General features: G+C 49.6%; 1 protein-coding gene and 1 long non-coding RNA gene across 3 annotated transcripts in view; both read right to left on the bottom strand.

The window, feature by feature from the left end:
• Positions 1-714: 714 nt before the first annotated feature.
• On the bottom strand, positions 715-13,098 carry HPCAL4 (hippocalcin like 4). 2 transcript variants are annotated; one of them, XM_084787152.1, is made up of 5 exons: positions 12,690-13,098; positions 12,455-12,561; positions 7,369-7,537; positions 7,003-7,218; positions 715-4,701 (listed from the first exon to the last, which is right to left on the bottom strand). In XM_084787152.1, the coding sequence occupies exons 3-5, from the start codon at positions 7,528-7,530 to the stop codon at positions 4,504-4,506; spliced, it is 576 nt and encodes a 191-aa protein (XP_084643278.1). In that variant the 5' UTR covers positions 7,531-7,537; positions 12,455-12,561; positions 12,690-13,098; the 3' UTR covers positions 715-4,503. The 2 variants fall into 2 exon arrangements, with proteins under 2 accessions (XP_084643278.1, XP_084643279.1); XM_084787153.1 differs by lacking the exon at positions 12,455-12,561.
• A 2,411-nt stretch (positions 13,099-15,509) lies between these two features.
• The window catches only part of LOC311600452, a 16,403-nt gene continuing 5,379 nt past the window's right edge, over positions 15,510-26,533 (bottom strand). Inside the window, exon 3 of the long non-coding RNA XR_014780255.1 lies at positions 15,510-15,857. This is a non-coding gene — a long non-coding RNA (uncharacterized lncRNA). The remainder of the gene's footprint in view (positions 15,858-26,533) is intronic.

Genomic DNA, 26,533 nt, shown 5'->3' with positions numbered 1-26,533 from the left:
CAGGCTTGAAATAGAGAGGGGCCCGGTTGTCAGACCTTTCTCCTTTTTTTTTTTTTTAAGATTTATTTATTTGTTATTTATTTATTTTATATATGTGAGTGCTCTATTTACAAGTATGCCTACATGGACAGCAGAGAGCACCAGAGAGAAGAGGGCATCAGATTCCATTATAGAAACCGAACTCAGGACCTCTGGAAGAACATCCAAGTGTTCTTAACCGCTGAGCCACCTCTCCATACCCAAGCTTTTTTTCTTTTTTAGATATTTTTATTTTTAGAAAAGGACTCGTGTATGCCAGGCTGGGCTTGAACTCACTACTATAGCCTAGAATGACCTAGAACTCCTGACCCTTCCTCCTGCCTCTTCCTCCCAATTACTCGGATTATGGGCATGTGCCACCACATCCATTTTATGCAGTGTGCAAGATCGCCCCCTCCTTTTGTGCATACTGAGCAAATACTCTACCAAGGGAGCTATATCCCCGGCCTGTCCCACATGTCCTGAATTGTCTGGACCTGGGTTCCTTTGTGATGCTTTTTTTTTTTTTAAGTAGCTTAAGTGGGTCCCTATGCTGTGTGACTAGAGTCCCTGCCAGACCAAAAATCTAGCTTGGCCCCAATGAGGTTCCAGCGTTGCTCTGTGACCTCCCCTGGCTTCGTTTCCTTTGCCCCACCCTAGCCCCACCCAGCCCAGCTTAGGGAAAAACAGGAGACCTTGCACAGTCACACCTTTTATTCATTGTCAGTGGGAAAAACACACAGCACATGGCACAGGATTGATCAGTGAAGACGGTTGCTGTGAGCACACACTAAAAGCAGCAAATGCCTGGAGGGGGCGGGGCTACACCGGGGTGCTCGTAGCGAGTTGGGATTCACTCCACTTCCCTAGGCTTCCTCACTGCTTAGAAGACCTTGGACCTGGCCAGCCTCCACCAAGCAGAGGGCCCCAAGCATCCTGAGAGGCCCCGTCCTACCCCATGCTCTGACAACGCTAAGAAGAGAAAACCCTGAAAAGTCTAGGGGAAGAAAAAAAAAATCCCATGTTTTTCTGAGGCTTTTAAATTGAGCATGTGAATTATTTTCTTTAGGAACAATGAAGGAGCTATGTAAGAAATGTATTCTTAACCCCAAGATGGTTTCTAAAGTCAACAGAAAGCCTCACCCAGGGTGGATCTTCAGGAAATCATTTTTGCCTTAATAAACTTTTGCGTAAAAATATTTACAGTGTCAGCTTACTGCCCTGTCTAGGAAGCTCAACTTGCGATCTCCTTTTCTTCCCTTGCTCCCACGACCTCCTGTGTAAAATGGATTCTGAGGCTCTGCCATTGCCAGGGCAGAAAAGAACCAGTGTCTTTGCCAATGAGCTTGGTTTTCTCCTAATTTTAAAGGTATGTCAGTAATGACACAGCTGCATAGACTGCAGTGGGCACCCGAAGTGGCCTACGCTGATGATTTTCAGGGGGTGAGAAAGAGGGGGCTCATCGCTTAGCCAGAATGGATGAGTGAGGCTAGCAGGCACAAGGAGGCTGAACCTGGAGCTACCAGAGCCACAGAACTTTTGTTAAGAGGATACGGAACCTCAAAGGAGACCTTGATTCAGCAGTGTTCTAGCTGCCTGTGCATTTCCATGTCTGTGCAAGTCACACACAGAGCTCTGCTCACCTTGTGCTCTGTGGTGAGTGTTTCTCAAGCTGGAGGAGAGACGGAAGACCTAACTCTCTTCTCAAGGCAGGGATGGGCGCTCCACCACGCCATCTTCTGGGCACACCAAGCTCTAGATGCCCGAGATAATGTGGGAGCAGGACCTAACCTGCCTGTGGCTCCTCCCATCAGCAAGAGGGCAGAGCCAGTTTGGGGCCTGTCCGGACACCCTTGGCCTAAGTAGCAAACATTGGCCATGAGTGGATGGCCAGAAGCCTGGAGTGACCAGTCTCATGGGTGGAGAACTTGCCTGCCAGCTTTGGAAGAACAGACGCAAATTCTCTTAAGAAGGAAAATCGTGGGGAAGACAATGCAAGGTGCTTCCAGGATTCAGTTAGCAGCACCCCAAGAACCGCACTGGTCCGTGAAGGAGCAGCCCAGAAGCAGAAAAGGAGATGCTTGAAAATGGAGAGACCTCACGCTCCTCCTCCTTTCTGGAAGACCATAGCCTCAGAAACTTCTTGACAGGAAGCTTCTGAAAGGCAAAAGTCAATTTGTCCTGTGGTCAACATCTGGACAAACCAGACACGGAAGTGAATGGGGCAGAGGAGAGTCTTTTACAGACAGCCCTACGTTCAAGTCTTGGCATCATGAGTCTCCTGACTGCTTACTCTCACGCAAGAGACCTCCCCACCCTCAACCCTTAACCTTGGCTGCCAAGCCTGGCCAAAGGTACCGAAAACCCCTATCTCACTGCGCTATGGAGACAAGATGAGATGCCTTTGAAAGCCAAGAGATTAAGTGTCATTGTGAGTTAGGACAGATTAAACATCTGCAGGGAGAGGAGAGGCAAAGTTTTTCGCCAGCAGAGTCTGGTCCCAGCTGAGCTAAGCTGCTGAGCATTTATGCATCTAGGGTGCTGATGACAGCACAAGACATACTTTTAACAGGCAGCTCGTGAGTGCTATGGAAAATCCCCCATGGAGCACCACTAGATAAACACCTGCTAGTATCACTTGAGGCTATGAATCCCTCAGCCTCACCACATGACCTGAGCAGGCAGGACAGAAAGAAGGTGGCCTGCTACGTCCGAGTGCCACAAGAAGGGAAGGTCTGACAAAATTCTGGACCACAGGTCTGAATCTCCAAAAATTTCTACCAGCGTGGAGGTGAGCACTTGGAAGTAAGAGGCAAATAGCATGTCTCCTGCAGGGCAACCTCCGCCACCACACGCCCCCGACTGGCTTCACAAGCACTCTCTACTCCCACCCTGGCTGACAGCATCTCTGCACTAGACTGTTTTCACAGCAGTTCGAGAGGAAGCCAACTGTCACTGCGCATCACCGCTAACTTCTGATCACAAGCGCAGGTGGAAGTAAAGTGAAGAACTGGAGGAACGGAGATGGATTTTTCTGGAAGGCATGCGGCAAAATAGTTAACTCACAGACCCTGAAAATCAGAAAGCAAAGCTGGTGAGCTCGGAAGGTGACGAATTTAACTACCCGGCAGAACTAGGATGGAGGGGTTAGGGAAAGCCTTTCATATGGAGTATGCCCAGCACATTTTTAGGCATTTGGTCCATAAATGCAGCCCAGGAGCCTGAATAGTGGCCCGGACGATCCTTTTCTTCTAGCTCCTTCCATCTGAGACTGTGAAGGAATGAGCCAATCCCTGGAACCAACCCAAACTCAGAAACAAGCTCCTGAGAAGCGGGGTTTGAACTGCTCATGTTCCTGGTAAGCTTCCTTTTCATCTCTGATGCCAGCACCCAAAGTGTGCGACAGAAAGTCACTTGTGGAATTTTTAAAAAGGGTAATAAAAGGAAGTAGCAGAAGCAGCAGGAGCTGCTGGTGGTGAGAGAGCAGCTTCTCCGAGTCTGGTGGTAGCCCACCCCTTCTGCCTAAATGTTTTCCCCCTTGAACATTATCTTTTGTGTATTCGTTTAAATCATTTTTTATAAGAAACCAAGTTAATATAGAGTATGTTTTAATAGTCTAATAAAGTGATCTTTTAGCTCTTTGAAAGGGCACTAAAAAAATAAATATTACATAAATTTTTATTTTTCTTAAAACTTCCGCCCATGTGGCACGCCAACCTCCACAGGCTTTCTGCTCCTTCTTACTGTAGCTAACTGGAGGACACACCAGTTCTGACAACTTGCCAGCTGCCTTGCAGCCTTGTCTCAGTTGTGTTCCACATCCCTGTCTGAGACCGAAACCCTTGGAAATCGTCTCATTACCCTGTGAACTTCCAGAGGGCATGGGATGTGCTTTTGTAAACAACCATATTCTTAGCACCTGAAGGTGCCTGGCATTGAACGAGTGCTCAACACACATTAGCTGAAGAAAGGACCCAGTGAACATTCTAAAGGCCGGGGGGGCCCACAGGAGCCAGGTAGGGTCAAAGGGGCAGAGCAGAGACCACCTCTCAAGGAATCTGGAAAGGATGGACCCAGCTTGGCCCTCTCTGACTGGGGGGCCTGTGGGACCACACTGTTTACTTAGGCATCACCCTGGGAACAACAGGATTGCAAAGAAAGTCCTCAGCCCCTCCTTAACCTCGCCTTTCGGGTCAAAAGCCAACTCTCCTAAGCCCAAAGGATGTTGGGTCTAGTCCTAAGCTAGAGGCGGAGCTAGTGACAGGCTATCTGAGGACAGGCTCCTTGAGGAGACCTGTCTCTTCTGCAGGATGAGGTGGTCCCTCACGGAACTCGACTTCGAAGAGAAAGGCTTGGGCAGAGGAGAGGGTGAGCTAGAGAGTGAGGCTGGAATGCCCCTCCCCCTGGGGATGGGCCAGCAGAGAGGACATCACGTTGGGAGGTGCCATGCCTGTCCTGGCCAGGGGCCCCGCCCCTCACCAGCCTCTACTTCTGCATGTCACACTGTAGCAGCAACACAATGGACGGGTCGCTCTTGGCTGCCTCCTTGAACTCCTCCAGTGTGATCTGGTCGTCTTTATCCTGGTCCATCTTCTTGAAGATCTTGTCCACGCGCTGCTGGGGTGTGAGCCCGTCCTGGTTCATGCGCATCATGATCACGGTGCCCACCATCTTATAGATAGCCTGACGGAATAAAGATGGAGGCGTGAGCGCCCAGCTGGCAGGGAGGGCTGAGGATGAATAAAAGGGATCTGGGGGGTGGGCTGAGAGGCTCGAGGGGGTGGGGAGGAGGGCGAGACACTCGAAGGAGACATGTGGCCTTTAGGACTGGCTTTTTAGGGCTGCAGGCCTAATGACCTGAATTTGAACCCACACTACGACGGAAGGAAAGAACTCCACAAAGCTGTTCTCACATGTACACTGTGATAATGCACCCCTCCCCATCATGTACGAACAACACACACACACACACACACACACACACACACACACACACACGCACGCACACATGCACACACAAATCATGTAACTCTAAGTGATCTAGAACTTGTTGTGGAGACAAGGCTAGCTTTGAACTCACTATGTACAACATGCCGGCTTTGAATTCACGGGGATCTACATGCCTCTGCCTACTGAGTGCTGGGACTAAAGGCATGCACTATCACACCCCATCAATATTTAAATCAAGTCAGGCATGGTGGTGCACACCTGTAATCCCAGCACTCAGCGAGGCAGAGGCAGGCGAGTTTCTGTGAACCCAAGGCCAGCCTGGTCTACAAAGAGAGTCCAGGATAGCCAGGGCTACACAGAGAAACCTTGTCTCTAAAAACCAAACAAACTAAATAAATGAAAATTTAAAACAAAATAACAGAGCCGAGCACGGTGGCACATGCCTTTAATCCCAGCACTCCAGACGCAGAGGCAGGTGGATCTCTGTGAGTTCGAGGCCAGCCTGGTCTACAAAGCAAGTCCAGGACAGCTAAGGATACACAAAGAAGCCCTGTCTTGAAAAACCAAAAATAAAATAAAATAAAAAGACAAAAATAACAACAAAAAAGGCTGTCTACCTAATGAGCACCTTAAATGAAATCGTGCCCCAAACACAACTCTTTAACACACTCCCCACCTGTTGTGTCTCTGGACTTCCCGGTAGCAACAAGTAAAGGCTTCATTCTGCCAGACTTAAAAATAAACAAAAGCCAGCACTCGGGAGGCAGAAGCAGGTAGATCCCTGTGAGTTGGCGGCTAGCCTGGTCTACAAGGGAGTCCGGGGACAGCCAAGGCTACGCACAGAGAAACCCTGTCTCAAACAAAAAACCAAACCAAACAAACAGACAAAACCCTTTGTCACTCTTTGACTTGACATTTCGTCCGTAGCCCAGGCTGGCTGGGAACTCATCCTTCTGCCTTAGCTTCCTGAGTCCTGGGATTACAGGCGGGTGTCACCGTGCTGAGTTCTCTCCCTTCCTCCCCACACATACACCCCAGTCCTTCAGCAAAACACGTCAACCCTAACTCTGTAACAGACCCTGTGTCGACTTGCTTTCTACCATTTCGACTATTCAGGTGCGAAGGCAGCCTCCGCCAGCTCCTGACTGGGTTTCTGTGGAATCTCTTCACTGCTCCCTCCGCCTCTGCTGCCCTCCCCTGGCTCCCCTATACTCTCATCACCAAACTCAGATTACGTTCAAGGCCTCCACCCTAGCCTGAGCCACTGCTGGGACTCCCGGCTCCCTCAGACCACTTTCCCATCATCCTCTTCTCCCCTCACATCTTCACTGTTGCCTTGGCCTCCTACCACACTGTGAGCCCTTCCCACACCACTGCACCTGCATGAGTGGTTCACGCTGCAGACTTCAGAATCAGCCCCTCCCCATCTCCCTCCACTACTCTCCCTTCCTTTTGCTTAATTTTTCCATACCATTCACTGCCTGGCGTGTGAGGAAGCATCTCTCCTTCCTTCCAGTGTACAAATACAAGTCCTAGCCAGGAGCAGTGATGGCCCTGATTACACTTTGCTTTTCATTAACCCATTCACACCTGAGGGGAGGGAAGACGTGTGTGTGTGTGTGTGTGTGTGTGTGTGTGTGTGTGTGTGTGTATGCATGCATGCACCAGATCAAGGACCATGACCTGTTGGAGGTCAGAGGACAAGTAGGAATTGGTTCTTCCCTACCATTGGGGTCCCAGAGTCAAACTTGGGGAGTGAGACTTGGCAGCAAGCACTGTAACATGCTGAGCCATCTCTCCAGACCTCAGTACTTATTTTTTGGAAAAGCCAAATGAATTAGCTTGGCTACCCTAGATTTGATTCATCGCTGGCTGCCACATGCTACCTTTTGTTCATCTGGGAAAATGGGGTATCACCGCAGGTTAAACTTTACCAAAGGGGCCTGAAGAACTGTGATGGGGGAATGTTGGGGAGCAGCGAGGGAACTCCGGAGGCTCAAGGACATTGGATACCCCAACCTGGCCCTGCCTCACCTCGATGATCTCCAGCATCTCCAGGCGAGTGATGCGCCCGTCGCCGTCCAGGTCGTACATTTCAAAGGCCCAGTTGAGCTTCTGCTCGAAGCTGCCCCGGGAGGTTACAGACAGGGCGCAGATGAACTCCCGGAAGTCGATGGTGCCGTCACCGTTCTTGTCGAATGTGCGGAAAGCATGCTGCGCAAACTTGGAGGCGTCTCCGTAAGGGAAGAACTGTGGCAGGGGTGCGGGTTATTGAGGCGCAGTGACAACCCACTCTCCCTGCCTACTACAACCTGCTGAGTTTCCGGCAGCTTTCAGGTCCCCAGTACCCATCCCCCCCCCCTCCCCGCCTACCCTGCCACACCACGCCACACCCTGCACCTTGATGTAGAGTTGCTGAAACTCTTCCAGGTTGAGGATGCCGCTGGGGCAGTCCTTCAGGAAACCCTTATACCACTGCTTTAGCTCGTGCTCGCTGAACTCCGTGTTCTGGACCAGGTCTTCCAGCACCTCGGGGGCCAGTTTGCTGTTGTTCTTCCCCATGGTGGGCCTGGAACATCGAGATCTCCCTCAACGTGGCCCAGGCTAGGACTTCACCTAGGCGAGGTGACTCTCCACTCTTCGCCCGACTGGGGACCCTTCCTCACATTCCACATCCCATAGGGAGCCTTTCTTCTGAAAGCCAGTATCCCTCCTTCCACAACGGGGGGCCCCTCACTTCCACGGCCACCCACTTCAGCAAGCCCCACCTTCCTGCGACGTGTTCAGCCTTCAACTCACCCTTTCTCATAGAGAGCCTATTTCACTGGGGGGTGGGGTGGGGGGGTGGTCTTTCTCCGCCCACAACAGGACTTTCTCTCCTCTCACAACAACACCCTGTACCTCAGAGCAGATCTCTCCTGTAAGGACATGAACAGCCTTTCCAGGTGGCAGCTGATCCCCTAGTGACTTGTGGCGGAGTACAACCCAATCTGCATCCCGGCCTTCCCCATCTTTCATCATAAAGCCTCAACTTCCTGCTAGTAAGGGCTGTCCGTTACTCAGCACCCTCCCTCCTGGGTAGGCTCCCCTCCTATCAATGTCCCCCAGGAACCATTTCCCAAGTTTTTCCTCCAGGCCTTCCTGGGAGCCCCACACAGGAAGCATCTCTCCTTCCTTCCCGTGTACAAATACAAGTCCTAGCCTGGAGCACTGATGGCCCTGATTACACTTTGCTTTTCATTAACCCCTTCACTCCTGAGCAGTTGTTGAGGGGCGGGGCTTGACACAAAGATAAAGCTAAGACAAGCTCAGAAGCTCAGAAGAAGTTTCTAGAGATAGACGACTGCCTACTGAGGGCCTTCAACCCATGCCAACCGGGAGGCGTTAAAGCAAGGGTTTGCAAAGCTAACATTCGTCCCATGACATGGGATGCTTACAACATGCCAAGCCTGGAAATCCAGACATTTTTGAAAATTTCCTTTGGCTGCAATGTATAAGATGACCTGAAGGTGGAGCTGCAAAGATGGCTCAGTGGTTAAGAACACTTGCTGCTCTTTCAGAGGACCCAAGCTCGGTTTTAGGCACCCATGTCAAGTGGCTCACAACCATGTCTTGCTCCAGCTCCGGGGCATCTGACATCCCTGGCCTCCAAGGGCACCTGCACTCATGTGTACGTGTCCACAGGCAGAAATACACATCATTACAAATAATAAGGACAGAGCCGGGCGTGGTGGCGCATGCCTTTAATCCTAGCACTCGGGAGGCAGAGGCGGGCGGATCACTGTGAGTTCGAGGCCAGCCTGGTCTACAAAGAGTGTCCAGGACAGCCAAGGCTACACAGAGAAACCCTGTCTCAAAAAGTGAGGGTCCATCCTCAGCTGCTCCCTCCCCCAAAGACTGTGTAAGCTCAAGGCATACGTAAGGAAGCAAAGGTGTCTAACGGGGGAGGCAGAACCTTTTCCCGTGGCTCTTGTAGGCTGTGCCTGAGTGTCTGCATGAGGGGCTGGGTCTGTGTGTAGGAGTGTGTCAATGTATGAGGCTGCAAATCTGTCAGAGCACACGCATCTCTATGTATCATGGTATCTGTGTGGTCCTCACCTTCTGCTCCCTTTCTTTTCACTCCTGCGCTACCTTCCTCACCTTCTGTCTTCAGTGCCCTTACCTACGCCTTGCCCTTACTTGGCCCTAGACCCAGTGAGGACCAGAAAACATCCCCTCATTTTTCTTAAGATTGTCAGAAAGGCAAAATAGGCAGTACTCTTTGAGATCGCCCCTCCCCCCTTACTTTAGCAAAAACAAGACAAAATTGAGAGAGAGGAGAGAGAGAGGAGAGAGAGAGAGAGAGAGAGAGAGAGAGAGAGACAGAGAGACAGACAGAGAGAGAGACAGAGAGAGAGAGAGAGAGAGAGAGAGACAGACAGACAGACAGAGAGAGAGACAGAGAGACAGAGAGACAGAGAGACAGAGAGAGACAGAGGGAGCGCGAGAGCAAGCGAGCAGTGGGTTGGGTGGGAGTGGCAGTCGGGGGAGGGGTTCCAGTGAGCATCCAGGCTGAATCTACACCACCTGCTTGAGCCATCCTCTCTACATTGTGGCTGTTCTTTCTCAGCATAGACCTTCTCCACCCCTATATGCCTTTTGGGAAAAACAGCTCTGATCCTGAGGTCTCTGTGGGATCATGTTTGCCTGAGCTGCAGCCCATAGTCTATGATGGGCAGAAACTATGTCCATCCTAGTGGGTTGCCCCACAAGCACCTCAGCCTCAGCCAGACTTGCCTTCAACCTGAACAACTATTTTTCTCCTCCCCACCCCCTCTCTCTTTTCCCTGGGGTTTAAGGAGAAGGGAAAAGACTCTATGGTCTGTTTCAGATTTCTCCCTTTTCTTCAGGTCCGGCTTGCCGTCGGGGCTTGTGGTGGCCCATGCTCACAGGGTTTACCTGCACCACAGGAAGGGCCCTCTGTCAACACCTCTATTCCAAGGGATGATTTCCCCTAGTTATGACGTAGGGCATTGGTGACCCTCCGAAACTCCAGGATCTTCTAGAATCTCATCTCAAGGTTAGGGTAGAGATAGCCATTCACACAGTCATGACTAGACCCTCGGAAACTAAAAAATCACCTAGAATTTTGTTTCAGGCTGCCCACTTGTTCATCTTCAGCCTCCCCGGCTCTACCCATCACCACACGCACTCTGCCTGAGCCAGGCGTCTCTCAGCTAGATCCCACCTCACTTATGTGCTTAAATAGCTTCTCTGCTTTTCTCCCTTCTCTGGGCAGGAGGGAGCCTTCCGCAAGCCACAGGCCACCTTCATTCCTTCGTTGGAGCCTTCTTTACAATCAGCCCTCTCAAGACGGGCAGTGGTCAGGCAGCAGTGTGGGGGGCTCAGCACTGTGGTTACAGGCGGACCTTGTGAGGCTATGGTGTGGAACCCTCACACAGATACCACCCCCTGGCCCTTAGCTAATGAGCTGGGACTCCAAGGGAGGCCGGTGTATTGTCTGAAACAGGAAGAGTCCCCACGTCTTTCTGCCCAACAGTAAGCTTCCTCCCCCCACCCACCCCCCCGCCCCTTTCCCACAGGACTTATACTATTTCTGGGCATCTTACACAAGGAAAGGGGTGCCTTTTTTCCTTTGGTTTGTTTGTTTTTCGAGACAGGGTTTCTCTGTGTAGTCTTGGCTGTCCTGGACTCACTTTGTAGACCAGGCTGGCCTCGAACTCACAGAGATCCGCCTGCCTCTGCCTCCCTAATGCTGGGATTAAAGGCGTGTGCCACCATGCCCAGTTTTTCCTATTGTTTTTAAATCTGTCTTCTGGAAGCTTTCTCTCTGTGCCTGCACATGAGCACCCTGCAGAAACTTGAAGGCAGGGTCTAGGATGCAATCATGCTCAGTGACTGTCACTTAGATTATGAGAGGAGAGCAATGTCCCTTCCTCTTGGTACTATGTCGCACTGTTTTGTTTATATCTGTGATCTCCTATCAAGCCTACTTCAGAGACAATGGAAGCCAGAGTCAGGGAAAGGAAAGGTTCACCCAAGGTCAACTGGAGCCCATCAGCTGCAAAGCAAAGACCAGAGCCTAGCCGGGGGCGTGTCCTGTTGGACCAGTGGCTTCTAGAAGGCTGTCGTCGGTTTAGAAGGTACTCAAAACCTCTGCCCCTCCATGCTTAATAGGTTTTTTCTAGAGGGTTCAGGGTTAGGGTTCAAGTGGAGAGGTGGTAGTGAAGGTAGGAGGGACTGAAGGAGGCAATAATCCCACACCCCCGCCTAGCTTCAGAGGAGCTGGTGCTGAGGCGGTTGCCATGGTGACAACAGCTCCCTGGTCAGGAGATTTTCTCTTTCCCTCTCCTCCCTTTGCTCTTCTTTAGTAGCAGCAATGGCAGTAACACCCAGGTCTTGTTCCTCCCCCTTCATAGTAAGAGGCAAAAGTGACACATGCAAGGTGAGCTGTGACGGCCACCTCCAATCTGGAGCTTTCATGTCAGGGTCTTCTCATGGTCCCGAAAAGTCCCCTAAGGCGAATGAGCCTACGATGTGTAGGAGGGACTCGCCTGTACCTAGGCCAGAGTAAAAAAGATGTTCTTACAGTGATGGCTGGGGCTTCTCAGATCTCCTCTGAGAAACACCCTAATGGTTTTCACAGGACTTTGTTTTTCTATAATCACCTGTGGAGCCAGAATATGCCAGAGTTCAAAGGTTGAACAAGAACATTTCATCTAACCACCCTCTGCCTTGCTGTTTTCCTCATCCCCTGAAGAATCTGAGAGGGAAAAGACGTGACTAAAGTCAAGCAGCGACAGAGGCAAAGACCAGACTCTGCTTCCATATTCAGACTTAGGGAGAGGAGACAATGAGTCCGCGTGGATCTTTGGCCTCATCTCTACAAACAGGAAGCCAAAAGAGGGAGCAAGTGGGCACAAAAAGGGCAGAGTAGAACCAATTACAAAGGAAGGACTCAGTACATTTGGGTGTGAGGGGTGATGAGGCAAAGAGATTGGAGCTATAGGGTCGTCTCCTGGGGGGAGCATCCCTGGTTCATTCTCCAGACTTGATAAAAGAGGCAGAATATGGGGTCTCTGTCTAGCTTGGGGGCTACTAGAGGGGAGCTGCTGAAAGTGCCTGGAGTAGGACACGGGGTGGAGTTGGAGGTGTCTTCATCCTTTTCCCCTAGGTATGCTGTGAGCTGTCAGCATAAGGGACAGAAATAGTGTGATCAGAGGCTGTCTTTGCTATGGAGGTCTCTTTGGGAGCAGGACCCTGATGAGTGAATGACAGGAAAGCTGTTGTTATGGGTGTGGGCTACCTCCAGGTACGGGTTTCCATGAGGCTTTCGAGGGGACTTGGTAAGCCATCGTCTCCAGAGGAAGTAGTGTCACTGGAACCAGCATCAGCGACAGCACACCTCCAGGTGTGTGTGTGTGTGTGTGTGTGTGTGTGTGTGTGTGTGTGTTTGCACTGGGGACAGAGCAAAGGTTGTTCTTACCTGAGCTGGGGGGTAAGAAGGTAACCGTACCTCCTTCCTTGAATTGGGGACCGGGCTTGAAGTGAAAGTCCCTTGCCCCAAGGCGGGCTCTCCAGATAGCTGTCCACCTATGACAGACCCAGGGTCAGGAAGATGGATCAGAGCAAATGAGGATGGGAGGGGAACGCGGAGGAGGAGAGGCTCAAGGCCTCCGCCCCAACGGGTTGCTCCGAGGGCCCAGCCCTATCCGCATTACCTGAGGCCGCTCGCCGAGTCGTTGGATGGCTCCGAGCCTGGGCGGCCGCGGGGAGTACGCAGGCTAGCAGGCGGACGCTGGGCTCTGTAAGGTCCGCGTCGGAGCCTCCTCCCCAGCTCTTGTATCACTATGCGCTTCTCGAAGACGACACGATTTGCATAAGGGCCGCCCCCTCTCAGGAACCTTGCATATCGATTGGTTCAGCTGGCACCGAGTGACAGGCGGGGTTTCAGGTGGGGATGGGGTGGCCTGTGAGTCTGGGCCACTACAAGAGCGCGCCCCGCCCGCCTGTCCGCGCTGACCTTCCCTGAGTCGCCAGGATTGTAGAAGGCTGTACCCCCATCTGTCCCTCAACCCTGAGGCTCAGAGCCTGGGTTACAGTTTGGAGCGAAAAGTACCGATGATTAAAGTGGATTCGCAAAAACAACCGCACGGTTGCTATGGGAACAGAAGAACCACAGTAGAATCTCTAAGCCTTCTCTTCCTGGGCCCCAGCGGGGGTGGGGGTAGAAGGGGTGATTCATAAGATGCGACCCCGTCTGTGGCCCGCCCGAAACTGAAAGGGGTCAACGAGGAGCTGCGGAGTGGCAGGGTGGGAGGTGGGAAAAGATGGGGTGGTCAAAAACTCGCACCTTTGCATCAGTGCCCCCACCCACCTACTCCCCTCTCGCCATGAAGCAGAGGAGCGCGGATGCAGCAAGAACTGGGTGGATGTGGAGGTACCCTCTACCTAGATGCATGAGGGCGTGGGCTCCAGTCAACCACCCCTACAGCCTAAATTCAGAAACTCTTATCCGTCTCTATCCTTATTTCTCGAGGACCCTCCAAAAGACTCGTTGGTTCTCCTACAGAAAGTCGTCTACGTCTCTATCCCCAAGGGCCGCTCCATTCCCCACCCTCCCGCATTCCCGTCTCTTAGATGGAGTCGGTTCCCAGCCGCCGCCAGTCTCCGGCCTCGGATGTTGACACAAACCGGAGGCGGTTTACACTGAGCGGGTCTGGAAGGTTTCAGGGAGGCAAAAACACCTCCTTTCCGCACTTGGGGGTCTCCTCACAAGCCCGCCCAGCCGCCGGGGATGTACTGGTGTCTGAGAGCTCATAACCCAAGGTGGTGGAAAAGAGCTCTCTAACGCCAAACTCGGGGCGAAAGGGGTGCAGAGATCCCTGGGCTGGGCCACGTGCGGAGGAGGGACTTTAAGGGATCTATCAAAAGTAGGGGCGGGACGTGTGGGGATTGGTTAAATGGGATTGCCGAACCTAAAGAGCCGCGGTGAAGAGGCAGGCTTTCTGTCCAAGATACAAAAATAGAGGTATAGATAGATTGGGGGATGGGGACAGGCCTGCCACCAGTAAAGGTCTGGCTTTGGGGACTGCTCTTAGCACCTCCCAAAGCAAGCACATTAAGGGGAAACCAGTGGGACCTCCGTCTTCCTTATGAGCCAGCCATCTCATTTCCTCTTAAGCCAGTTTGCCCACGGTCCCATTCTCCTAGCAGCTTGGTATGTCTCCTCTCTGCGGCTGTAGCACAGGGCCAGGGACTCCATGGTGCGTGCCAGAGAGAAGATACACCCCTGGCACCTTTGGTTGGTGACTCATGAAGGTGCTTAAAAGCCTCAGTTCCCTTCCCAGACCCTGGAGTAGCAGGCAAGGGTGCTTTGCTACAGTTAACTATAACCCTCTGTGCAAGAAAGCGGGGAGAAGCATGGGATGCTGAAAACCTAAAATGGAGTGTGGCTGTTTCTAGGGCCCCTCGTATGACCCCAAGCATCCCCTTTCTCACCCTGGACCTCCCAGCCTATAAAATGTAGGAGCTGGTACCAGAGACTCCGTGGAGTAGTGGAAGACTTGAGCGGGAGGATGACGACGAAAGTGCTTTGTTTTAGAATTATAGGGACATGAATCTGAGGGCTTTACTTGGACTCTTAACGATAGACTACTCTGTTGAAAGGTTACTTTGTGCTAGAACTTTCCAGAAGCCCATCCTTATGTGTGGCTTTAATTTCTGTAACTCCTGTTACCTGCAACCAATCACAGCCCAAAACACCAAATGGAAAATTCCAGAAAAAAAAAAAACTGACTCCATAAGTTTCGAGTTGTGGGCTATTGCAATTACCATAATGAAATCTCCTGCCGTTCCTTTCTGGTTTTCTGTGCTGTTGGGCCATCCTCTTGTCCAGCGGATGCACTCTGTACACACCGTCTGCCCCTTAGTCACTGAGGTCAGCTATGGCAGTGAGGACATTTAAGTAGCCGTTCTTTTACTTAATAGCCCCAACCAGAATAGTAATGATGGCCGTTTGTTTCAAGGAGAAGCTGTAAAAATCTTCCTGCAAGTGAAAAAGTGTAAGTTCTTGACTTAGTGAGGCAAGTATGTGCTGCTGGCTAAGAGCTACTGTAAGAGGGAATCCAACTATGAAGAAGGAAAAAGAACCATGTGCTAGCTCTTGTTCTCCCCCGCCCCCCCCAGGTGTCCCTCCCCCTTTCCTGCTCTCCCGGGGTTCTACAATACACGTCTCCATATCATTAAAAAAAAAAAAAACCAAACATGAGCTAGTGTTGCTTTTGTACACCACACTGCAACAGTCATGATTTGGTTAGAATGTTAAATTACAGGGGTTGAGTCAGGTGTGGTGTACACACCTGTAATCACTGTACTCAGGAGGATAGTTGTAATGATGGCCTGGTTTTCCTGGTGAGTTTTCAGTCAGAGTTACTTAGCACAAAACAAAAAAACCAACCAACCAACCAACCAACCAACCAACACCACCATCAACAACAAATTACAGTTTGGGATTGTCTTAGCTAAGGTGTCCGCTGGGCCCCTTGCTACATATGCCCTAAGGACAAAGGAAAAATACTACACATGTATCACTCACTTCCTCCCCCTAAGAACTCCATGAGGCAGGCGTTACTGTTACTCACACTTGAGAAATGAGGAAACGGAGGTGCAGGGTAAAGTAATGGGCAGCAGTTCACAGAGCAAATACATCTTACAGGGCTGGCCCTTAGCAGTCTGGCTCTGGGGCCCATTCCTTACCAGGTGGGCTCGCTTCCCATTGCTGTGGCAAGATGACCGAGACAAACAACTTAAACGGAGGAAAAGATCTGTTTTGTCTCACGGCTTCAGAGGTCTCAGGTCGGTGATCCTGTGACCCCGTTGTTTGAGGTCTGTGCAAGGCAGAGAACTGTGGTGAGGATCACGGTAAAGCAAAGCTGCTTAGTGCACAGTAGCCAGGAAGCAGCAAGAAGAGGCCGCCCACTCGTGAATGGATGGATCCACCCATGAGGTCAGGGCCATTCACCTTCCAAAGGCCCCACCTGTGAGCACCCCAAAGCTTTTGTGGGACATTTTAAACCCATACCATAATGCTAGTACACCGCCCTGGCCCTCCTTAAAGTCCTTCAAATCCTTAAGGGATGCAATCTAGTTTTTTTGTTTTGTTTTGTTTTGTGTTTTGTGTTTTTGTTTTGTTTTTTAATGCTGGGTCAAAACACCTGACATAAACAACCTCAAAGAAGGGATGGTTTTTAGTTTGGTTCAATGTTTCAGTCCACGGCCACTTGCCCCATTGCGCTGGACCTGGGATATGTGTGAATATTATGGCAGACAGGGCATGACGGAACAAAGCAGATCACCTCACAGCAACCAAGAAGTAGAGAGAGGTGAGGGGGAGGATCTGGAGACTAGATACTCGCTTCAAAGGCACTTTTCCAGGGACAGACATCTTCTACAATTCCTGTCTTCTCTCAATAGACCATTCAGTCATGAATCTAGCCCTGGGCTGGGGAGATGGCTCAGTAACAGAGGGCATTGGCTGTTTTTCCAATCTACCCAGGGTCAGTTCCCATCATACACATGACAGCTCGCAACTGCCTGTAAGTCCAGTTCCAGGGGTTCTGACACCCTCTTCTGGTCTCCTCAGGCACTGCACACAGGTGGCGCACAGATATGATCAGGTACACACACATACACAGGAAATAAATCTTTTTTTTTTTTTGGAAAGTAAAACACAAATGAACAAACAAACAAACAAAAACTAACACCATATTCCATTGATAGACCCATTAATTAGGTTAAAGCCATTAAGATACAATTACTTCCCCAAAGTCCTATCTCTGAACATGGCATTAGGTAGCAAATCTTCAATACATAACCCTTTTGGAAGATATTTCATGTCCAGGTATAATGCAAACTTAGATTGGAATTTTGCTTGTTGAAAGGCAACATCTACTTGGAGAAGCTTCTATGGCTTAGAGAAATGAGACACACCCCAGGATCACAATCACACAGAGATGGCAGTAGGAAGGCCTTCTCAACTGTGAAGGGGCTAGTATGTGACTGTCCTGATTATACGTATTTCCAGATCAGACTGCCCAGACAGCCTTGCTCTAGAACCATCTCTGGCATTGTACTGTTCCTGAACTGCCAGACCCAACAACCCACCTCCACCTGCTCACGGTGCTCAACCGTGAGCTCTTGTCCCCAGAAATTTGATGTTTATTGTGACTGATGTGGACTGAGTTGTTTCACTGCATTCCAGACTCTGATCTTCTTTAGCTGTGTCATCTCAAACGCAAAGATGGCTACTCATAGGTAATATTAAAAACAAACAACAACTCGCTTAGGGGTTTGCATTATCAGTGTGCTGGCTGCTGTTTTATTAACTTGACACATTTGGGAAGAGGGAACTTCAACTGGAAAAAAAAATGTACCCACCAGATAGGTCCTTTTTGTTGTTGTTGTTTGTTTGTTTGTTTTTTGAGACAGGATCTCTCTGTGTAGCCTTGGCTGTCCTGGACTCACTTTGTAGATCAGGCTGGCCTCGAACACACAGCAGTCTGCCTGCCTCTGCCTTCTGAGTGCTGGGATTACAGGCATGCACCACCACACCCAGCCAGATGGGTCTTTTCACAAGCTTTTAAGGAGCATTTCCTTCAGGCCTGATGTCCAGCTTACTGTTGATAGTGCTATTCATAGGCAGGTGGTCCTGGGTGGTGTAAGAAAGTACACTGAGCAAGCCTCGGATGGCTTCTGTTTCAGTTCATGCTTCCAAGTTCCTGACCTGGCCTCAGTGATGGAGTGTGACTTGAGAGTTATAAACTGAAATAAACTTTTCCTCTCCATGGTTTTTGTTTGTTTGTTTGTTTTTTCGAGACAGGGTTTCTCTGGGTAGCCTTGGCTATGCTGGACTCACTTTGTAGACCAAGCTGGCCTCGAACTCACAGTGACCCGCCTGCCTCTGCCTCCCAAGTGCTGGGATTAAAGGCGTGCACCACCACACCCTGATAGGGTTTGTTTTTTTTAAAGATGTATTTATTTATTATGTATACACATGTTCTGCCTGTATGTGTACCTGCATGCCAGAAGAGGGTATCAGATGTCATTATAGATGGTTGCTGGGAATTGAACTCAGGATTTTTGGTAGAACAGCCAGTGCTCTTAACCGCTGAGCCATCTGTCCAGCCCTTGTTTTTGTTTTTGTTTCATTTGGCCATAGTGTTTTATTATAGCAATAGAAACCCCAGCAACCAACAATGATGGATGCTGGCCTTAGGTTTAGATTAAGGTCTTAATTCTTTGTTCCGCCAGGAGTTAACACTTGATTTATTGAACCGAATGGGAACAGGCCAGGGAGAAGTAAACGTGATAGGATGCCAGAGGCTATGGTTTTCTGTTTACTAATTAGTTTGGAAGTATTTTGATGTTTTCTACAACTGCTTGAGCTATGCTGGTGTGTAGGCAAAGGAGCTTCAGCCAGGATTGTCATCCCTTCGTGGGGTAGTGAACGGAGGCTCAGAGGCATGGGGGAGAGTTAGATAGCGTGTCCATGATCACATAGCTTATCAGCAACTAAATTAGGATTCCCAACCTTTGTTTGAGTTCAGACTCCTCACTGGCCACCATTGGCTGTCCTGTGTACCTAGAAGCAGTGCAGTCCACTGCTGGGTTGGGGGGTCTGCCTACTGTTAAGCAGCTGTAGACCAACCAGAGAGAATTTCAATTTAAATTCTGGAGCATAGGACTGCGAAGATGGATCAGTCAGTAAAGTGCCATGTGTCTGTGATTTCAGGGCTGAGCAGGCAGAGATGAGTGGCTCCTGGATGCTCACTAGCTGGCTAGCCAAGACTACTAGGCTGGGGCTAGACCAGTAAGAGACACCGAGTATACATACGTACGTACGTACATACATACATACATACATACACACACATACGAAAGAAAGCCTGAGGGGGCCAGAGGGAAAGCCCAGCGGTTAAGAACTTGCTCATTTTCATCTGAAGGACCAGAGCTTGGTTCCCATGCCCATGTCAGGCGGACATGGACTCACTGACATGACCGTCTCCATCTTCAGATCCTTCCGTAGGCACTTGCACTCATCTGCACACACTCACGTGCATACCCATACTAAATACAAAAAAAAAAAAACCCCGCCATGTATGGTGCCTCACACCTGTAATCCCAACACCCAGGAAACAAGGGCAGGTGGATCTTTGAGTTCTTTGCCAGCCTGGTCTACACAGCATGTTCTAGGCCAGCCAGAGCTATATAGTGAGACCCTGTCAATGATAACAACAACAATAATACAATTAAAGCAGGTTGGCAGGGTTGGAGAGTTGGTTCAATGGTTAAGAGCGCCACCTGCTCTTCCAAAGGTCCTGAGTTCAATTCCCAGCAACCACGTGGTGGTTTACAACCATCTGTAATGTGATCTTCTGCCCTCTTCTGGCATGCAGGTGTACATGCAGGCAGAACACTGTATACATAATAATAATAATAAATAAATCTAAAAAAAAAGAAGAAGAAGGTTGGCATGATCTGAAGGAGGAGGCATTCACCAATGACTTCTGGCGTCTACACACAAAAGCATACAGGCATACATACACCTGTACACACACTTGTATACATACACAAATAAGTACACACACAAACACACACACACACTCAAAAATTCTGGAGCTCTATCATTGCTCTGAGCCTTGCAATTTGGCAAACACCTGCTCTGTGTAGAAGGAGGAGAGGGCGGAACAAGCCGTGTGGAAGGGCAGCATGGCTGTATAGGAAGCTCTCAAATGGCCTGCGGAGCCTGTAAGCTTCCGGTGAAAAAAAGAGCCGTGGCCTCTCCAATTTGCTTCACTGCCGAGCTATCACTCCTCTCCCTTTAGGTCCTGAGCAGTGTCCACGTGATGGACAACGGCTCTCTGATTCCCTGGGCTTTCTCCACCGCGGCCAGTGCAACCTGGTGACAGCTGGAATTCCCCTGGGCACGAGATATTTCACTGTCTCTTTGTGTCTGGGAAAGAATGAGGTCACCAGAGCTGAGTTCCTTCCTCCCCCCCATATTTGCTAAGCATGGCTTTGTTTTTAATTTCTCAAATAAATCGATCATTCTGGGTCTCTGTCTCTGTCTGTGTCCCTCCCTACTCCTGTTTGCCTATCCCATCCCTCCTGATTTCAAACCAATGTGAATCCTGAGCAAAATGTCTCTGGGTGGCAGTCGGTCAGTAGTGGCTTATTCCAGAGCAGTGCCCTAATGCCACTGTCTGTTCGTCCCTGTTATCTGAACCCTTAGGAACCACTGTGGCATTGACCTTTCCCAAGCCTGCCCTTTCTGCCTGTCCTGTAATTATTTTAAGGCTGTCCGACATCACTTGCAAACTAACTAAATAAATAAATAAAATCCTCCTCTTCCCCCACCATTAGTTAAAAAGAGGTGGTTTCTGTTTTCTTGCAAAGGACATGTAAGAGTTTGACATGTTTCTCTATGTGTTATCATGCTTGGTTGCAAGTGACAGAAAACCCAGATCACCACGGGCCAAAGGGGAACTGTAATAGCTCAGGGTGGGAGAAATCTAGGAGCTGATTGGACGTTAGGGACTGCTGGAACCAGGGGCTTACTCAATAGGAATAACACGTAACTGAGGCTTGGCTTTGTCTCCTGAGTGCTGCTTTCTCTCTTTGGACTCACCATACAGATGCAACATCTGTGAGCATCTCAGGCTGGAATCCTACAGAAACCAAGGGTGCTTCTCTTTCCCAGTTTTGTCACTCCACATCCTGACCGGGACCCGTTCTAACCCCAGAGTCGATCTGTGGGGGGTGGCTGAAGTTTCTAAAAACATAGATATGCTGTACTATCTGGGTGCTGACTGCAAACGGCACTCAAAAGGATCTGCCAGTTGCTTCTCTTACTGCTGTGATAAAACACCCTGACAAAAGCAACCTAGAAGAGAAAAGGCAGGGCTGGAGAGATGGCTCAGTGGTCAAGAGCACTAGCTGCTCTTCCAGAGGACCAGGGTTCAATTCCCAGCACCCACACGGTAACTCACAACTGTCTGGAGCTCTAGTTCCAGGGGATCTGATGCCCTCACACAGACATACATACAGGCAAAACACCAATGCACATAAAATAATAATAATAATAATAACAATAATAACAATAATAATAATAATAATAAAGAAGAAGAAGAAGAAGAAGAAGAAAGAAAAGAAAAGAAAAGAAAAAATAAATTAAAAGAGAAAAGGTTTATTGTGGCTCACAGTACCAGGCAGGGAATGGGTAGAGCTTAAGGCATCAGGCCACACTGCCTATGCAGTCAAGAAGCACAGAACAATGAATTGAATGCCGTGTTCAGCCAGCTTCTTCCTTTTCCTGCATTCCAGGACCCCAGCCCATGGAATGGTACTGCTCCACCACAATTAACTAAGTCAAGAAAACCTCACAGACATGCTCCAAAAGCTAACTTAATCCAAATAGCCCATGCCTAGGTGTGCCTGCAAGCTTGTCTCTCCTAGGTGAACCTGGAGCAGGGGGTCTCAACCTTCCTAATGTCGCAACCCTTTAGAACAGTTCCTCACGCTGTGGTAAAAATCCCCAGCCATGACGTCGTTTCACTGCTACTTCATAACTATAATTTTTGCTACTGTTATGAATCATAATGTAAATATCTGTGTTTCCCAGTGACCTTAGGTGACCCCTGTGAAAGGGTCATGCGACACCACTCACAAAGGGTCAAGGCCCACAGGTTGAAAAGTGCTGATCTAGAGCCTCTCAAGCTGACAAGCAACCCTAGCCATTGCAGGGACCAGTGAAGATTAAGTCAGCGGGGAACTCTTTACACAGGGGCATTGGGTTGAGAGAAATTAACAAACTATTGTCAAGCACGCCTAGAGCTAAGACAGTGGAGAGCCAGTACCAGCGAGCCGCTACCATCCCACATGGCTTTCCAACTGGAGCTGTGGCCTGTGGCAAAGGAACACAGCCAGTTCTATCATGCAGTCTGATGGAGAGCTTAGAGCCGGTGGAATAAAGCCCTCTTCTTCACACGTGCCTCGCTCGTTCCTCCTTGTCTCCTACTGGCTGAACCTAAGGGAAAGTCAGAGTGCAGAGCAGCCCAGGCGATGCAGTTCAGGCAGCCTCCTGAGAGCGGGGTAAAGCAGGGCAGAGATGAGCACGCGAGCATGTCCGACTCAGCCAAACCTTGGGCAAGGTTCCTAGTCTTTGTGCAATTTTGTGTCCTAGTCTATAAGCGAGTAATGGGAACCACTAGCTGAGGATAAAGTGCCTAGCAGAGCCTGCCGTTAGGACGCGCTGCATTCCCGTGGATGTATTCATCTGGGTTGTCACCCTGCAGCGGCTCAGTCGCTATAACAAATAGACCCGCAGAGGCAGTCCGTTGGCATTAATCCTCATTTGTGTGCAGTCTACAGTCAGCGCCAGGTTGATAAAGGGTTCTCCATCCTTTTGGGGATTTAGAGACCTCGGCTCCTGCTCTCTTGTAGGTGTACCATCCCCTCGGGGCTCCAGCCAGTGAAAACAGGACAGGGTGGAAGAGGCACACCTGCCACTAAAGGCTTTGCTGGGGGAAGCAGCACCACCACGTCCTCTTACGTCCTGAAGAAAACCATTCTAGAGCTTTGGAGAAGGGACATAACACTAGGGACTGGATACAAGTGTTGGAAGAGCTGGGGGAGGAAGGGCAGATCGTAATTATTGGGAAGCCACCACCACCTCGAGGCTGGAGGGGCAAACAAACAAACAAACAAACAAACAAACAAAACGATGCTCTCCAGAGCCCGCATGTTAACTTTGTGCTTGCACCTCTGGCTACTGCCACCTTTAGAATTGCTTCTGCCCTGCAGGAACCCAGGCATTCACACTCTCTTTGAAGCTGCAGTCTCCTCTTCCTCCTCCTCCTCCTCCTCCTTTTCCTCCTCCTCCTCTTCCTCCTCCTCCTCCTCCTTCTCCTCCTCCTGCTGCTGCTGCTGCTGCTGTCACAGCCATAGCTAGGGTCCAGGAACGCCATGCTGCTGGGCCTGCCTTCCATTAGCATCACTGCTGAAAGAGCCTGTGTCTACATTAGTAGTTTTGCTGCTGTGGCAAAATGTTTCTCCTTCCATTGCTGAGAAAAGAAATAAAGGTGTCCTCTTTCTCTTGCCATCCAGACCCTACCAGCATCACTCATTGCCATAACCTAACAGGGAGACAGCTGGTAAAGGCTTCCAGCCATGTAAGGGGGAGAAAACCTGTGTTGAATGTGAAGATGCCATCTAATAGGTTGAGGATATGGACTGAAAAAAAAAATAAAGAGGAGAAAGGAAGAAACTAGCTAACACAGGCAAGCTCTCTGCTTCTTGGCCACCATGAGGTGAGCAGCTTCTGTTATATGCTTCCACTGTCATCAAGTTCTGCCTGGCCTTAGGGTCAAAGCAATGGATTCAGTCAGACCTTTGAGATCATGATGCAAAAATAAATCTCTCCTTTAATTGTTTCTCTCAGGTATTTGTCATAGCAACAAAAAGTCCAAAACGAGAGCCATCAAAGGATGAGCTCATGGTGTTTTGACATATCCTCAAAAAGAGCAGTGTAGCTCATTTCCCAGTTGTATCTCAGCTGACCCATGAGGTGTCTGCCCTGGCGATTCTAATCCAGGCATATCAACAATTAAGAGTAGCCATCACAGCCGAGTGTAGTGGTACATGCCTATAACCCCAGCACTCTGGAGGCAGAGGCAGGTGGATCTCTGTGAGTTCGAGGCCAGCCTGGTCTACAAAGTGAGTCCAGGACAGCCAAGGCTACACAGAAAAACCCTATGTCAAAAAGCAAAACAAAAACCCAAAAGAGTAGCTATCACACTAGCCATTGGGACAAAGCTTTCGCTCTGTCTCTCTAGTTGACTCTGCCACCATATCTGTTGTCCCCAACTCTTCTTCATACCTGACCCCGCCACTGCCCTTGCAGATGTGCCTGGGGAAGGAAGCCATTGCTTACCAGGTGGTTCAGAAGTCTTCAGTGTCTTCACAGGCAGCGTGGCTCTTTGAACGTGTATGTCGACACATGAAATCACTGTGGAAGCACACATCTAGGCTACTCCATGAGGATGTTCCCAGGAAAGTCTAACTGTGCAAGGAAGGCTCATCCTGAGTGTGAGTAGCATCATTTCATGGGCTGGGATCCTGGACCCGATGGACAAAAGGGAAAGGGGGAGGCTGAGCAGCAGCGTTCATCTCTTGGCTTCCTGACGGCGGATACAACGATAACCGGGCTAGCCAGCTGCCTGTTGCTTCTGCTCCTGAGATTTCCCTGTCATGGTGTTCTGTACCCTTGAATTATGAGCTGAAGCAAATCCTATCTTCCGTAACTTGATTTTTGTTGGATATTTTGTCATAGCAAAGAGATCAATAACGAATACAGTTAATACCTGGGAGTTACAGAAGACAGGGTCTACAGCCCACGCTCTGAAATAGTCTGTGTCCATCCCATCCAGCAATGTAGCCACTGGGCATGTGTGGCTAGTAAGCCCTTGAACTTTGGCTAGGGCGAATAAGTGACTGGATTTTAAACTCTACTTAATTTGAATTTGATTGATCACACGTAGGCTGTAGTCATTAGGTTAGACAGTGTGTTTATAAGCCTTAGGTTTAGGCTTCTGAGATGATGCCATGGGTGAAGACACCTGCCACCAAGCCTGGCGACATGACTTCCATCCCTAGAACCCAGGAGGTGGGAGGAGAAAACCGACTTCCATAAACCGTCCTCTGACTGGTACACACCCACACCGTGCCATGCGTATGCACACATGTACACACACACACACACACACACACACACACAGCACACTAAACAAACAAACAAGTAAATGTAAGTAAACATTTGAAACTTTAAGTCTAGGGGTACAGAGATTAAAGATTAGAAGCAGCGAGCTTACTGGGGCCCTTGTTAAGAACCATGCTGTGCTGCTAGCTGGTCATCTGCAGAAAAATATAGCTGTGTTTCACAGACCACCGATACCTGAGAGGATGGCTTGCCATGGTACCCCTCATCCAGGCCTTCACTGGTGATGAGAGTAGAGATGTGAACTGGGTTAGTCTAGGGCGGGAAGGGCTGAGTCCATATCAGAACAGCCACAGACAGTTAACTCACAGAAGCATTTCAGCATCTCTTGGTATGGTACAGAGCCACTTCCTGTATTTTAGGACACTGCTTAGAGACTGGTCAGCGACTTCTGATGGGTCTTTGCCAGTGCTGTTATGACTGTTCAGTGTTGGTAACAGCGTCCTTGGCCACAGACACTTCCATGGCCCCCTAAGAGCCCATGACACAGGGTCCAGTGTGGCTCAAATTATTCCAAGCTATGTCCCAGTTGTCTGGAACTTTGAAAGGAGAGACGCAGGGATCTCTTGTGAGACTTGAGTCACCTGGAGAAGGATGCTGTCCTATAGTCATGTGATCTCTAGCTGTGGTGGGCTGGGACCTGTCCTTTGCTTCTGTGACAATGTTTTTTTTTTTGGCTGTTGGCTGAGACCCTGATATATCTCATAACCTTTCTAACCCCAAGCTGTCTCCACCTCCCCTCCCATCTTCATCCTCCAGCCCTGCCCCCTTCCCCTTAAGATAACCAGAGCAGGCTGCTGCTGTGGCTTGCAGCCAGAGGCATTGCAACTAATAGAGGCCATTCAAGGTCAGAGACCGCCTGCAGTGAAAAGCAGTTGCCAGCAGAGGGGACTGTGGGTTCACTTGGTCGGGATTTTTGAGTGGCCCTAAGGGTTTTTGAAGGTGGGTGGAAGAGCCAGGAGGTGAGTGACAAAAGGTTTTCCCTTGTAGCATTTTAGACCGGCAAGGGCAGGGAAGGGACAGAGGAAAATAAGCCCCCTCACGGCTACATCGCTGACTCCTCCCACTGTGTGACCTCCCTTGGTCAAGTCATCCAACCTTTCTATTTTGCTCATCTATAGCTAGAACCTCACAAGTGCACACTCCTTTAATCCCAGCATCCAGGAGACAGAGGCAGGACAATTTCTTGAGTTCTAGAACAGCTTGGTCTACATAGTGAGTTTCAGCACAGCCAGGGCTACACAGAGAAACCCCGTTTCAAACAAAACAAAACAAAGCAAAGCAAAACAAAAGGATGCTGAAAGGATTGTATGTAATAATACATCTTAAGTACTGCTGAGAACTTGGCCTAGCATATACACTGATAATACATTACTTGTTTTTGTCTGCAGTTGAAACTTTACTTGTTTTTGTCTGCAGTTGAAACTTTACTTGTTTTTGTCTGCAGTTGAAGTCTGCAGTCTCCACTAGTTGCCTTCATTTTCCTTGTTTTGAGTCCACAGTGCTGTTCCATTGCTGTGTTCCTCCCCTATATAAGCAGTTCTGTTACTCCCGATAAACGGCATTTTCTTAGCACGAATAACCCGCTGTCTTGAGTGTTCTTCAATCCACAGTTCCTCATTTGATAATTCGGGGTACTTGCAACGGGGGCGTTTATGGGATAGCTTATCACCTTCCTGGGAGAGTTTGTGTTAGTCTTGGAAGTAGATTATCTTAAGACCAGAACACGAG

This window comes from Acomys minous (genome assembly GCF_964271855.1).
Source record: "Acomys minous genome assembly, chromosome: 6".
NCBI classification, from domain to species: Eukaryota; Metazoa; Chordata; class Mammalia; order Rodentia; family Muridae; genus Acomys; species Acomys minous.
Note: the sequence above shows the minus strand (reverse complement) of the source record. Positions and strands in the feature narration are given on the sequence as shown.